Source organism: Cydia amplana, chromosome 24 (assembly GCF_948474715.1).
Source record: "Cydia amplana chromosome 24, ilCydAmpl1.1, whole genome shotgun sequence".
NCBI lineage: Eukaryota > Metazoa > Arthropoda > Insecta > Lepidoptera > Tortricidae > Cydia > Cydia amplana.
Genome location: NC_086092.1, coordinates 7,557,140 through 7,573,451, shown reverse-complemented (window position 1 = coordinate 7,573,451; position 16,312 = coordinate 7,557,140). Strand labels below are relative to the sequence as shown.

The 16,312-nt window shown below is 38.0% G+C and overlaps 2 protein-coding genes across 2 annotated transcripts in view; one reads left to right on the top strand and one right to left on the bottom strand.

Moving 5' to 3' along the window:
• LOC134659068 (uncharacterized) overlaps positions 1 to 16,312 on the bottom strand; it is a 46,924-nt gene that overhangs the window by 14,852 nt on the left and 15,760 nt on the right. Inside the window, exons 3-5 of the mRNA XM_063514674.1 lie at positions 13,411 to 13,661; positions 12,631 to 12,821; positions 11,494 to 11,682 (exon numbers count right to left, since the gene is read on the bottom strand). Of these exons, the coding sequence (XP_063370744.1) occupies positions 11,494 to 11,682; positions 12,631 to 12,821; positions 13,411 to 13,661 (631 nt within the window). The remainder of the gene's footprint in view (positions 1 to 11,493; positions 11,683 to 12,630; positions 12,822 to 13,410; positions 13,662 to 16,312) is intronic.
• Positions 2,155 to 16,312, top strand: part of LOC134659241 (androgen-dependent TFPI-regulating protein-like) — a 516,400-nt gene continuing 502,242 nt past the window's right edge. Inside the window, exon 1 of the mRNA XM_063514882.1 lies at positions 2,155 to 2,172. The gene's annotated coding sequence lies outside the window, so the exon portion shown is untranslated. The remainder of the gene's footprint in view (positions 2,173 to 16,312) is intronic.

Genomic DNA, 16,312 nt, shown 5'->3' with positions numbered 1-16,312 from the left:
AAGTGGTGGGTTATGAATTATTCTTTTTTTTCAAGTTTTTTATTGCCTATTGTCATCTTTTACGTTTATTACATTTTACGCTCATAATATTAAGTATCACTAGATAATATAAAATATCAAAAAACATCAAACGAAAAGGCATAACATCAAGATTGTTTACCTTTTTTCTAATGCTAAAAAAAACGAAGTATACTACTACATAGTATAAAACAAAGTCGCTTCCCGCTGTCTGTCTGTCTGTCTGTATGTAGGTATGCTTAGATCTTTAAAACTACGCAAAGGATTTGATGCGATTTTTTTAAATAGATAGAGTGATTCAAGAGGAAGGTTTGTGTATACTTTGTTAACCCGTGCAAAGCCGGGGCGGGTCGCTACTGTCGCTAGTATTATATAAGACTGACTCGTCTGCCTGTCTGACTATGGCATCGCTAAATATCTCGGAAAGTATTATTAAAAAAATGAAAAGTATAATAAAAATATTAAAAAATATATTGTTTATTGCTGTTATTTTTTTTTACCTTATTTGCTCTGTCATTGAGGTGTATGATCCAAATCATAAAAATATATGTTAAAAAGAACTTGTTTACTTATTTTTTAGTAAATGAGCAAATTAGTATAATTCTCTGTAAGAATATGTATAGCTTAACAAGTAGGTACAATAATAAACTTTAAAAACGCAATATACCCTATACGCATAAATATTAAGAACAATAAAATATTACATTTCTAATCGTTGACACTTTATTTCAATAGTGCTTTTAATCTCATCCATAATTTCAACAACAAAATTAACAACAAAATTAAACAACACAAATTGAACCTGTCACCCCTCACTAAGCCGTACCAACAAATTAGCTCACTATAAACAACAATAAATAACTTCCCTTGCATCCCTAATTTAAACATTAAATTAATTATACTAATCAATATTAAATAAATGCACCCCCTTAAATATCACTTAGAACGCACATTGAATTTTCAACCTAAAAGCTATTAGCGCAGAATTCAAATCAGCTTAATGCCTCATTTATAAAATTGAATGAACCTTCAACGCGCTCCAAATAAAATTGAGCTTTAAGTTAACGCAATAGAGTCTAATTTGATTTGTAGTAGTTTGTGTTAAGAGGGCTGTAAGTGACATTTGTGCAGTATGTTGTAGTTAAGAATAGGGTGCAATTTTATGGGTGTTTGGGCAATTAGGGCCACTTTCCTAAGTGCCATATGGGCAGGTGGCGAAGTTAGGATCAATTTGGGTGGCAATTATCGTTAGCAAATTGATTGAAAATATTTATTAATCGATCGTGAAGTAATAAAATCATTTTAGTTGAGGCTCGTCATATCTTCCTCGCGTTATCCCGGCATTTTGCCACGGCTCATGGGAGCCTGGGGTCCGCTTGGCAACTAATCCCACGAATTGGCGTAGGCACTAGTATTTACGAAAGCGACTATCGTCTGACCTTCCAACCCAGAGAGTAAACTAGATCTTATTGGGATTAGTCCGGTTTCCTAACGATGTTTTCCTTCACCGAAAAGCGACTGGTAAATATCAAATGATATTTCGTACATAAGTTCCGAATACTGAATAACTCATTGGTACGAGCCGGTGTTTGAACCCGCGACCTCCGGATTGCAAGTCGTACGCTCGTACCGCTAGGCCACCAGTGCTTAGATTTACCTTCTATGATATATAAAATGTAAAAACAGATCTAAAGTGAACAGAATATAATACAAGCAACACTCAACTCAGAAGCAAAGATCGCTAAAAAAGGCAGTGTCTTACATCACGCATGCGCGCTAGACCACGCCCACTCGACTTCATAATAACGTCTTATGTGTATACACAAACTATGACACATAAGACCTTATGAACGATAATTGAAGTAATAATGTCTTATGTTCGTACGGAAATTGTGGATTTTACGATGTTTTCGTAATTTTGTTGGTAAAAAGTTTGTAACATTTGTTAAAGGAAAATTGTTGTTTTGATTAATTTGTAGCGTGTACAGTTGAGTAAGAAAGTAGGTCGTTGCAGTACTGGTGGCTCAAAAACACATTGACAAACATTTTCGCTGCGGCTTGTTGTAGATACCTAATTTTAATAAACACATTTGCGTTTGTTTACTTAAAGCAGATTATTTTGAAGATAATAAGATTTGTTTTAGTTAAGTGATTGTAGTTTTAATTTAAGTATAAGGACGTTTATTAAAAGATAGATAGATATATATATATAATACTCTTTATTGGCACACCTCAGTAAAAAAAGAAAAGAACAATTGATTAAATGTGTGTATGTGTTGTGTAAAGAACTAAAGGTGTGTAGGTAAGTAAAAAAATATACCTAAAAATTTGTCTACGTATTTTGTGCCACCCTGTATGTTGAGATGATGCGATGTCCCTGTCTAAAGTATAAATTTCAACGATTTATTATCATGTTAATATTTATTTATTTATTTTGCCAGTTTTCCACATGTAAAAATCAAGTTTTATCGAGATTTGAATGTCAGTTTTGTCCCTAATCACCCCATTTTACGGTCCTATAGGTACCTGATATAAATGACTACACCTTATCTTATAAAACAAAGTCCCCCGCCCCGCCGCGTCTCTATGTTCGCGATAAACTCAAAAACTACTGAACGGATTTTCATGCGGTTTCACCTATCAATAAACCTGCGCATAGCCGGGGCGGGTCGCTAGTTTATTTATGAAGTCTGAGCAGACTTTATAACCTCGGTGAACCGCGGGCATGACATCGGCACTTAGTTTAGATTTTACCGTTGTTAATACCTACTCCATTTAGTTTTTATTTTAGTATCTTTTAGTATTTAGTAGGTATTAATTAGTTTAGTTTTATTTTTTGTTTAAGTACTAACAATGCTATGGACCTAAAAGTTGTCTGAAAATAAACGCATTTTTATTTTATTTATTTTTTATTATTTTATAAATAAACTAGGTAGCTAGCTTTACCACTACCACCAGTTTGACACTGACATAAACGCCGTCGAGAACGTAATTTACTTTCTATAGATCTCGCTCGTACTCGCATATTAGTGCAAACGAGATGTAGAAAGTAAGTTACGTTCTCGATAGCGTAAATGTCAGTTTTGACACTGTCAGTGACTCATGGTACGGGCTCTTGTCCCGACTGTATGAACAGTTTGTGAAAGTAACGCAACCTCTAATTAGTTATTCGGCTCGACGGCTCCACCAATTAGACGGATTCTTGCTGAAAACGCTCCCTTTTTGCCTTTACTGCCCTAGGGATGTAACTACAACTAGGTACTTATATCGATAATACTAAAATAACTAATAAAATAACCCAAAGAGGCAAAACACTATAAGTAGAGAAGAAGAATGTGACGAAATTAAAAACACTTTTAATTACTCTTGACACATTGACATCAGAATGGCATTTGAATTATATCATATTGTTCATAGTTGGTCAAACCAATTTGTCAGTAAATGGGAAGAAAAAAAAACTGTACTCATCCTTTTCTTTTGGGTGCTAGTACTAGCGTAAGACAAAGATAGTATGATTCTCTCTGTCTATGTTTGAAATGAGACAGTCCTTTGACAAACTATAAGTATGTACCTATAGTTATCGTGCGTCTCGCCCGCGTTAATATATGTAGGTATGTACGGACTAGTAGGAGCAAAATATAATATAGCTGGTCAACCAAATCTTGTCAGTAAAAAAAGGCGCGAAATTCAATTTTTCTATGGGACGATATCCCTTCGCGCCTACATTTTTCAAATTTGCCGCCTTTTTCTACTGTCAAGATCTGGTTGATCAAGTATATATGTATAGTCCTCCTCATCGTTTTCGATGAGCTGCACGCGTGACAATAAAGTTGGCCAGCTGCGTTGACCGTGTGGAGCAAAATGCACGATGACTGAATGACATCAGTTTGATATTCTGATATCAGCGTAGTACGTTCGAATAGGAAATATTACGCGAAATTCTGCGTAGGGGGCGCCACTCCCAAAATAAGTCACAATCTAAGGGTCTACCGCAAACGAGACAGTCCAAATTTTGGTTATCTAACCTCTCTATCACTTGCATATTCGAGCGATAAAGAGGCAGATAGCTGTTTCGATTTTGCGTTTCCCGGTAGACCCTTTGTAAACAAACCGCCTTGATGTATCAATGTCCTATTTGATTGTCTGTGAAAACTTGCAGCTATTTTGATAGCCCACGCAGTGCAAGTGTTATTTTAAACGTCAAACTTCTATGAAATTATGACGTATAAATAACACTTGCCCTGCGTGGGCTGTCAAAATCGCTGCAGACTTTTCTTGGTCTAACTCTAGTGCTGCTCTCTGGCGGTAAAACATTGCAGTAATACTCCCTATTGGCCAGTAGGTTTCGAACTCTTCGTACCTATCTAGAATAGAATAAGCTTCAATGTCTGATACTAACAAACTATATTTAGCATCGATATTTATATCGATACGTCGGTGTCTCGTCCCTACGGCGGGTCCCTTTGTTTGTGCGAACAAATTGGCTGCCGGTAATTGGCTTAAGGCCCCGAGGGCGCGGCGCCACTGTCGGCGGGGAATTATAGTAGTGTCGAGGTCCGGTAGGACCCCTAGAACTCCTAGTGCCCTAGTGGAAATTTCGTCCGAGCCCGGGCCGGGGCGCCCAACACTTCAGTTTCTATAGAACTAGCGATCCGCCCTGGCTTCGCACGGGCATAGAGAAAAAAATACATAGAGTGCTCACTCCATACATCAGTTTTAGTACCATAAAGACTATTAGCATCTAGCATCGAGTAGCGGAACTATCAGTACTACTACTTGACAATAGATGTAGCACCGACCGGAAAGTCTTATGCTGTTGAGATAAGACTTTCCGGTCGGTGCTACATCTATTGTCAAGTAGCAGTACTGATAGTTCCGCTACTCGATGCTAGATGTAGACATTGAAATTAATAGTCTGAACTGATGTATGGAGTGAGCACTCTTGTCTTACTATATTTCTCTATGGCACGCGGGTTAACAAATTATACATAAACCTTGCTCTTAAATTACTCTATCTATTAAAAAAACTGCATCAAAATCCGTTGCGTAGTTTTAAAGATCTAAGCATACATTAGGGACAGACAGCGGGAAGCGACTTTGTTTTATACTAAGTATATGTAGTGAAGCATCACGCGTGATCACCGATCATAGAAAACGAAGCGCTGGAAGCCCCGGCCCGGACTCGGCCGGGTCACGTGAATTATCCTTAAATTTGTAGTCCTAAATCTCCTAAACCCGATTCGAAGAAAATAGAAAAAAACCGGCCAAGTGCGAGTCGTACTCGCGCACGGAGGGTTCAAAAATAGAGCAAAACAAGCAAAAAAACGGTCACCCATCCAAGTACTGACCCCGCCCGACGTTGCTTAACTTCGGCCAAAAATCACGTTTGTTGTATATGGGAGCCCCACTTAAATATTTATTTTATTCTGTTTTTAGTATTTGTTGTTATAGCGGCAACAGAAATACATCATCTGTGAAAATTTCAACTGTCTAGCTATCACGGTTCGTGAGATACAGCCTGGTGACAGACGGACGGACGGACGGACGGACGGACAGCGGAGTCTTAGTAATAGGGACCCTTTTTTATCCTTTGGGTACGGAACCCTAAAAAACAACTACAACGGAGAGAAGGATTAACTTTTCTGCAATGTTTTATAAAATTTGTGTTTATTTTAAGATTGATTGTTAGATATAATTGAAATAAAAATCATATTTATTTCTTGTTCATTCTAATTGTTTTTGCTCTACCTCATAGAAAATGCATTTTATTGTGGTGCGGCTATAAAACAATGAGAAACATTTACTTCTTAAATTTTTGCCGCTGCAATATAAGTTAACAGTACGCGTTGATGTTTTTAGTTTCTCTAGTTGGATAGTACGTATAGGTTATTTTATGCCAAATGTGTTCAAAATCTGTTTAAAACTTTTCATTCACTTTCGTTAGATTGTCATTATACATATTTTTATGAGGTATAATTTTCGAAGTGCCTCGACCCCTCGCAGTCGCGCCCCGCCTCGTCCTCTAAGCGCCCTCACGGTTGATTTTTAAATCAGATTTGCAGCAGACTCGGGTTAGCAAGTTAATTCATAATTAGTGACTTATGTGCTCTTTATATGTTTAGGCGGTGACACATACAATGCTGAAATGGCTTTTAATTAAGTAAAATGAGATTTAATTGCGTATAAAAATCTAATTTATAATGATTGCTGACGTGCTGACGTTTGCATAAATCAGCTGAAGTACATACAGTAAAACCCGCTTAATACGATCACGTTAATACGCCATTTTACGTCGGTCCCTGCAACTTTAACCCTGTTTTCATACATTTTTTTCACGGTTAATACGACTCGCATCCCGCTTAATACGCTATCTAAAATTATATATTACTTATCCGTCCCGTTACGCACCATCTGGACGTTTGTGTTTTTGACATAACCGTCATATTGTTATGAAATCCGCCGTTAGCCAACATTTTTTAATGTGTTTATTACCTACCTTAGGTTTTTTGTTTCGTCTAATATCTTTTGTCCTTATGTGCGTGAGAATGCAATGCCATCTGCTTGACCGTTATGGTCCACAGAGCGCAATCTATCGCTTCCAGATTTATTTGCAGTCAGTTACTCCACGACTTTCTACTTAGTTGAGCCTATCGTTAGTGTTCTTAGATTATTTAACCGCGTGTGAACTTAGATTTAATTCGCTCATTATCACCGTTATTATAGTTCACGTTTAAGACGCTTTTGTGCTAGGTCCCCTCAGAATCGTCTTAAGCGGGCTCTACTGTAGTCGTAAATCTGCCGAAACCCAAACTATTGGGCGAAACTGTACCTTTCGGGCATTCTCGGTTCCATTCGGCTCAGCATTGCTACGAGCAATTATTAGGGTTGGCACAACTTGACGTCCCTTTGCACGATCACAGATAAAAAATAATGACTTGAATTTTGACAACCCTAAATAGCCGAAAGGATAGTACCATAAGGAAGGCACAGTAAGATTCGTCCCTGAATCGCTGTCAAACTTCGGTTTTGTAGGAAGTTTCTTTTCTGTACGGTAGTAGTTGGTAGAGTACTATTCTATTACTTATTCTGTGCCGAAACTTCGGTCGGACACCTAACAGCTATCTTTTTTGTCTAATCTGTCTGTCCATCCGCACTACCAAACCATATAACTCGGCAAAGGATTACTTTCCAACCACCCATACTATTATTACAATTATACAAATAAGCCAAATTGTGACAGATGGCCGTAATGCCATCGTTTATGGCCTAATCTTTTAGACCGCGGGAGGGACACACCAATAATAATATTCACGCCTAGGGTGTCACTTATTTCTATAGTGTGACCGGTATTTTTTACTCCAAGTTCGATAGAATGTACATATTAACCTTTTGGACGCCAATTACCGATATATCCGCACCGTAGGTTCAACTCCAAAGACCGATTAATCGGTCACATATCCCAGTGCAACATAGACCTACGTGCATATGCATAAAGTTAAATTTCAGTTTTGACATTTCGGTGACGTGGCGTCTACGTGACAGCTTTTGTGTTTGACACGGCGTCGAAAAGGTTAAAATACATCCTCCATCATCGTTTACCGGTCAAAAATTAACGGAACGTCGTTAAAACACGAAATAAAATAATATTCCCTGTCCTTCAAATCCAGAAACCTCCATATTTCCAAATATAGAACCTCATTAAGACGAACTTAACATAGATTTCCTTCCCGGCACGGTATCCAGTAAACTTTTTAATCTTTTACCCTAATGACTTTACATTTTTTGGGTAGAATGTGGATTTTTTTTGGGTAGGCTCTATAAGTAGGTATCTAATGTATATAACTGTTTTATAACATTTAAAACCTTTTAAGTGTGTAACTTTGATTGGTTATATCAAAATGGCCACTATATTTAGAGCCCCTTCACCCCTTGGTAAAGCAACACTATTTTTATTGCTACGATTATATTTAACTATCGTCAATTTGCTTTGTTAAATGGTACATGGTATGGCAGCGGACTTTTTATAAACCACTAGAGGCGATCGCGAAGACCGGTGAATGAATGAATAAATTAATAAATACTGGTGGCTGTCAGCTGTAGACCCGGCGATAAGATTCATAAGTATGTCGGGAACCCAGTGCAAAACCACGGGTCAAGCCTGATGACGTCACCTAATCTCAAGTGCTGCGCCAGCGCCGGCGCGCGGGCGGTGCCACGGGACAGTTCCTATCGACCCTTGACACGTGTAGACGCATTGATTTCCGAATATTAATTGTGATTACCTAATTAGTGATTTTGATTAGAGATTTGGCAATACAAGGATGTTGTATGTTGATTATTGACTTTCGTGCAATTATAATGTGTCTCAGTTGAATCTAGACTGTTTTACTATCTCGAGGAACCCTGGGACTAATTAGTCATTACGATGCCCACAAATAGACAATAATCTGATGATCCAGGCCATTCTGCGACAAGTATAAAAAAATTAAACATAAAAAATACTTCGTTGAGTCATTATCATAGCGAACTCACAATTACCTTATTATTAGTTATTTGTGAGTTATTTATGCGTTTATTAGTTCTTTATGCTGATTTACTCCATTTGTTCATTTAAAAAAACGAAACGACAGAAAGCTATAACTTCAGGGAGTACAATTGATAGAGACCGACAGGCGGTCATACCTATCACTAAAAAGCGATCTCTTTCAGACAATCCTTTGGTAGCGGAAACAGAGAAATTAATCAAATAGAGTGTTGCAAAACTTTATGAATAGGTAAGTACTACATATACTTAAGGGTATCGAGATACAATAATCTTGTTTTGTTTAACGTGTAAGATCATATCTTAAAACGACAGTTTACCTACTTTTGATCGAATTTATTGCAACACGCACAGTCTATCAAAGATAAAACTTAAGTACATAGAGTGACACATAATAATAGTAAATAAGAAGATTAATCATACATCTGTGTCAGCTTCCAATCTATAGGATAAGATTATTTATCTTAAAGATGGGGAATTTGAAGAGATTACGAGTCGTTTACCTAGAAAATAGTCCTTTTTTGTATTTGTTGGATAAAATAGTATAGAATATCAATCAATAGTTATTTTTCTTATAAACGTAGGTATATTAACAATGATAATCATATCAACACTGTCAATAATGATGAAGACTGATTATGTTGGCTTCCTATTTTGTAGGTATAATATGGTATTTTAGGTACCTATATTTCGACACCCATTTTGCGACCAATAACAGTAGGTATAATTGTCAATGGTACTGTCTTCAATGATTATGTATGTACCTACACCTAATAATTGTAATTTTGGTGTTTAATATCAGACTAGAACCCGTACCATGAGTCACTGACAGTGTCAAAACTGATATATACGCTATCGAGAACGTAATTTACTTTCTATACATCTCGTTCGCCCTAATATGCGAGTACGAGCGAGATGTATAGAAAGCAAATTACGTTCTCGATAGCGTTTATGTCAGTGCCAAACTGATGGTAGCCGTACAGGTATGTACCTACGTCCTATTGATTGTGACGCCACGATTTTTATGTAACTATAAAAATACGAATAAATAGCAATTTCTGAATTATTCTAACCGGATCTAAAATTGACTTAATTTATTTTGCCCCATAAGAGTCTGTTTCCACACTATATTAGCCATCAAGTCAGGGTTGTCACACTATGTGTGGGGCGCCACCTCGCTAGTCGAGGGGACGATTGATAAGCAAGTGCATGACGAGTTGACGACTGACAATTAGGCTATTTAGCGACAAGTTTTTGGGAATTAAGGTCCAGGCCGCGTAGCCAACATGGCAATCGCTTACGCTCCGTAGCGATAACGTAACAGGCCCCGTAGCCAACATGCCAATCGCTAACGCTCCGTAGCGAACGAAACGCAACGGTCACTGTCACACTAATATGGAAGAGTGATAGAGAGACACAAAGCGATTCGATGGCGAAGCGATAGCGATCGTCACCTTGGCTAGGCCTGTACGAAAAAGTCCGTGTAAGTTAAAACTAGCACCGAATTGAACAGAACAAAGTGAAGGAGTGATTATATTTTTATAGAACATTAATTATGAAATTTATGAATTATGATATTGCAAATGCAAATGCCATGCAGTTATAGCCGGTTAAACAAGTTTGTCAGTAAAAGTCGAGCGAAACTCGAATTTTCAATGGGACGATTACCCTTCTCATCTATTTTTTTTTTAATTTTCTGATTTTTTTTATTGATGGAAATGGCTTGACAGACTTTAGCTTGGTGAGATTCTAAATATTTTTTAGCCCTGTCACTGTCACAATAATGACGAACTGTCAAAAAATCGCTAATCACGTTTTCCGCACAACTGACATCCTAAAAAACGTCACCACATCAACACCCGGATAATCCGAGCTCCAACCTGTCACATATGCTGGTCCCTTTTGCAAACAAGCCAAAATAACCCGTGTGCCAACGAAACTAAGACTAAAATGGTTTGTGTGTGTAATGTTAGCGAGGGGACTTAGCCACATGTCACCTGTTTGGTTGTTTGCCACCTCCCCTATTATGCAGTGGCGAGGGTGAGAGATGCATTATTGATGACGAAGTGACGTTAAATGCATACGGTATTGATACTGGCGAGAAAGGCATTGAAATGAAATGTTGGTTAGACTTTTAATTAAATAAATTGCTGGTTGTACGGTTGCCTTTATTTATATCGGCCAAGGTGCTCACAAATACAACACGCTTCCATTGTCAAGGCTAGAGTGCGTGTTCAGAGATTTTAGAACACGTCGGCCGCTCCGATGTAATGATAGCGACTGTACAAACAGACATTAGATGATTTTAAATATTCCAAATATTATAATATACCTATACATAAATAAAATAAATAAAATAAATAAAAAATGGTACCTGGTATAAATCTATTTATGAACCCTATACTATACCTAACTTTTGCAGCGATATAATTTAATAGTGGTACCTACGTAGGTATAATTTAGATCCTCGTGACGGATCCAAAGGTGTCAATCAAAGTTACGTGAGTGACGCGTTTAAAAGAGTCCCCAGCAAGCTCGGTCGAATTTCACCTTCCCATACAAACAGAGTCTCGTTCTCATTTTAAAACTACGTATTGGATTGTAATGAAACTTTGCACATACAATAACGCGAGGTATATCTAGTTCTGTAATTACTAATTAGTTTATATAGCTCCAGTTTATAAAAAAAAAGAAATAGAGCAAAAACAAGTTTTGTATGAAAAACTTAAATTCGCTGTCGTTTTGGCTGGTTGATGTTGATGAGTTCGCATCACGCGCGCGATTGGTTGAAGTTTCGCTAGTTGCGTTAGACTGCACGATTGGCTGGAATTCGTGAGTAACACTGCTAAACTAGTACCATTTTTAGTTCACCATTAGCCCGTCCTTAGATATTATACGTCAATGCTATTATCTATTTAAAAGTAGCCACTTACCTCCAAGCTCTGGTATCCGATGGTAGAACATCCCGGTCCTGGCGAGCCACTCCAGCTGCATGTGATGCAGCACCCTGTCCCCAGGGTGGTGGAAGGCTGAGGGCAGGGGGCCCGGCATCTGGTAGTTGAAGAGGGGGGACTGCGCCATCACGGGCGGCTGCGGCAGGAGCCCGGGCTTCGGGACTATTCCTGGAATATGAGGATGTTGTAGCACCTGGTCCTTTTCACGGTTTTATGGTAGCATATGTTAGGCTTAGAATAAATTTAAAAGTGGAAAAATTTCTGCCTTGGGTGAGACTTGAAGTCACGGCCTCTGGATCGATACTCCAGCTCTGCCAACTGAGCCACCAAGACCTCATCGATAGCCAGCTAATTTTTCCACCATATGGGTCTAGGGGCCATTTACAATCCAGAGAGTTCAAGTCGCACCCAAGGCAGTAATTTTTCTACTTTTAAATTTATTCGAAGCTTAATAGCATCGTTTGCAGAGATTTCTGCTTGTAAAAAATAATAATTTAGTAGCATAATATGTTCGCTGAAAGAGCAGAAAATCATTGTTTACCTATCAGTATACCATAATTCATAATCATAAGCAATAATTTTCAGATAGTAGAAGCTTCTGTCTCTCATATACACTTTATTTTCTTCTTCTACAAACGGTGTTTATCATCACTATCATCAGATCCTTGGCTGCTTGACAGTAAGCAAATTTATCAGGCCTATAACTCTCATATTCCTCATTTCCCATCTTTCACTCCTGCAGATATCTAACTAAGGGCAGCAGGACTCAGACTGATATCTATCCATTATATCAGACCCTGGGCTGCCGCTGCAAGGATTGCTATGCCGTGAGTAAAGCTTACCAGGTCTATAACTCTCATACTCCTCATTGCCACCCTCAACTCCTGGTGATATTGGAGGGCTCTAGGACCCCGACCGGTTCTCATCATCAGACCCTGGCCTGCAGCTGCAAGGACTGCTATGTCCTGAGTAAAACTTACCAGGCCTATAACTCTCATATTCCTCATGGCCACCCTCAACTCCTGGTGATATCGGGGGGCTGTAGGACCACGACCTGTTCCCTTCATCAGACCCTGGGCTGCAGCTGCAAGTACTGCTCTGTCCTGAGTAACTTACCAGGTCTATAACTCTCATATTCCTCATGGCCACCCTCAACTCCTGGTGATATCGGAGGGCTGTAGGACCCTGACCGGTTCCCATCATCAGACCCTGGGCTGCCGCTGCGGGGGCTGCTCTGCCCTGAGCCGCTCTCGGGGAACTTGTTGATCGTGTTCTGTTCTATTTGGGCGTCGTAGTTATCCTGGTACCTGTGATGGAAGAATTTTATTAGTGGGCCGTTCTGAAAGTTTCTTGCTGATGTAATTTGAATTTTATTATTAGACAGGTTAGACAGTTCAAGTGTTATTTTAAACGTCAAACTTCTATGAAATTATGACGTACATATAAATAACACTTGCACTGCTTGTGCTAATCAAAATCTTTGCAGACTTTTCTTAGTCTAACTAACAGCATTGTGTTCCGGGCAATAGTTATTACTTAATCACAGGGAAATGTGAACAAGACAAGGGCCATATGAAGCTTTATGTTGACATCAAACGGCGCGTTGGAATTGTTTGTTCCAAAACAAGAAACAAAATTGTAAACGCGGAATTCACTTACTACATATACAGTTTTTTGTACGGAGATAAAGAATATTTAGAAAATCTGAGAATTTTTGGCGAGAATTTGACATGATCTAATTCTAAACTTATTTTTTTAAGTAAAATGCAGTAATCGCAAGGAAAAATATAACTCGTTTTAAATTAAACGAATTTTCTGACAGATTTTTGTGGATTTTTTCCTGTAGTTCCTAGGTTAAAGATACTTCAAAGTCCATATTTCATGAGATAGCCTTACCTTGTAATATAGTTCTTATTCTGAATAAACGCCAGATACTTCTGGTGCGTCATCTTATCCTGCAGACTGGACTCTGGGGACAGCAGCGCATCAATACAGAAGCTCTTCTTCGTGCTGAGGGTGGTCTTCTCCTCGTAGTACTTCATGTTCTTGGGGCTGCTGGAGCGGCTGGTATCCTCGATGTTTAGCTCCTCGGACTCGCGGTAGGGGAGCACTTGGGAGGACATGGTGGGGGTGTTTACATGGCTTTCCTGGAACAAGGTACGATGTTAGAGGCAATGATATTATATAACCATAGATAGGTTATACTCATACTTGAGGAGCACAAAAAATACTTCCATTTTTATTTCTGTGCCTACGAAAAATCTGTTATTTTTTATTAATGTTCTCATTCCATCCATATGTGTCACACTCGTTGTTAAACATAAGGTCGTCTCTTTCTCTTTCGGTGTGCGGGAGCTCGTTAGCACGTGCACATTTCTCGCTTGTCCAGCCGCGTCTAAAGGTAACTTGTCCAATTTGTCACAAGGTAAGCGCTTCAATTTTGGAACGCCTATAACCTATCTTGAGTTATAAATCATTGGTTAGAGGTCAAGAGGTAGTGCTTCTTGGGGGGGTTGTTCACAAATTATATGACTGCACAAAAATTACAATGCAAATTATGTTTTTAATTTTTATTTTTGTAAAAGTAGAGGTGCTACATTTCGCCATATTTTTGTCTAATAGGGAAATATATTTAAATTTAATTGTATGTGATTTCTCTCTAAACGCCATCACAACCTTCCCTTTCCTTTGCCGAGGTGAAAACTTTTAGCTAGTTCCTAGTTGTTGTTTTTTTTTTAAATCCTTATTTAATAAAAGGGTAAATAAATGCTTTAATATTAATAAATAAATAAAAGGTTTTTTAAATCATATTTGATAATGTCACCCCTAGTTGTTGGTTGATGTTTCTAAAAAAAACATTGACACGTACTCTACAAGCCCCCCGCAATCTTGGCAAAGGACCAAAAATCCTGACGTGTCCGGTGAAATCCTGATTCAACCCTGATGGCAACCCTACACCCTGAGAACAGCTCCGCTTTTCAGCACCCCTAGCTAGATAGACTACCCGTATTTTTCTAAAAAAATTAATAAAAGAAGGACGGGTAGTTTATCTCGCCGCGAGATACTGTCGCGCCAATCATGTGCTAGCCCGGCTAAATTAACCGAGCGACGGCCGGCAATGAAATCCTTTACAAATGTAATGCATAATTATTTTGTCTTGCTATTTCAGTCAGTCTCGGTACGAAAAGTACTGAGGTTGACGGAAGTAGCATGACAAATACGAATACGAACGTTTCCGAGAAAATACGATGGAAAACAATTATGGACTACTTACATATTATGTATTTAGCTTTACTATGGTTCTATTTGGGCATTTTTATTTTTATTTGTATTTTAAAGCGCGACCTAACGCTACGGCTTACGTAGGCGGACAACGGGCGAACGCGGCGCGGCGCGGCGCGACGCGGCGAGGATGAAACAAACCGTTGATACGTATAGGTACATACCTATACGTATCAACCATGAAGTTATATTTTTTAAACTGGAGCGAGTTGTCACTTTTTTTGCCGTACTAATTTGAACCTTATCACCGAGACAGAAAGTTGTTCGTACCAGACTAGAGAAAACGGTCCACTTGAGATAGAAAAACCCGAGCCCTGTGTCTCACTCGCACATGTTGCCAATGTTAAAAAGATACCATTGTGGTAGAAATTATATCAATAAACTACTGAATTTGATTACCTTCTTATACAATTTTAGTGCTATATTCAGATTACAGTTCTGATATCTTTTAAGTAATCTGTAAATAATTATGATGCCAATATTATTAACTGATTACCCCAAGCGCATACACAGCAAAAAAAAACCTAAATTTTAGTATGGTAGGATTTGTAGTAACTTTAAATATTAATTGGTATCCCCAACTTGATGACATTTCTTCAAAACACGTGAATGCGAAATTTCTTAAAAATTGTGAAGAAATGTTGTGTTAAAGGTTGTTGGAGTGAAATAATTGCTAATTGTGGAATATTGTTTCACAAGAAAGCCACAATTATTACATTTTACTATAAAAATACAAGACAACATTGTCAAACTCATTAGGGTGACTATGATGTCGGCACGTTGTGAATCGGTCTCACAGAATTCTTATTATTAACGTAGGTAATGTAAAAGTAAGATTTAACTTAATAGGTATGTCTTTATTTCGGCATGTTTAATTTAAGATTTGTTATAGAATAATTGAAGGGATGTTTACAAAAACAACATAACTGCTTAGAGCGGTTGACATTTTTTAAGAACATTGTTAATCGTTTCAGGTGTCAACCAGTGTAGTCAGTTATGTTGTTTTTGTAAACATCCCTTCAATTGCCAAAATTAAAAACCAAAGTGCTTAACTCCTTAACATTACAGACTCTCATTTATACATAATATTTTGTTACGGAAAAGGTGTGTCAAACTGTTTATATATATGCAATCGATTCTTTATAGGTAGGACACATTTCCGTCAATAGAAAAAAGGCACCAACTTTAAAAAAAACGTCATATTTGCTAAACAGATCTTCAATGACGCTTACACTTAAAAAAAGCTGAAGTGGACAAAAGGGAAGCCTACCTTTATGAACATACCATGAGTGAGTGCGAAAGAGGCCGACTACAAATGAAAGAAAAAACCCGACTACTTAAAATTTCACTTTATTTAGAAAATGACACACCCTACTGATATATTTCATGTTATCCTAATATCCCACATACAGATGTCTTATGGTCACCCTAATTAGAACGAGATGCAGGGCTCTAGTTTGACTTCTCATGTGGACACACTTTTTGGTCAATGTACGCGATCCAGTTTATTAACTCT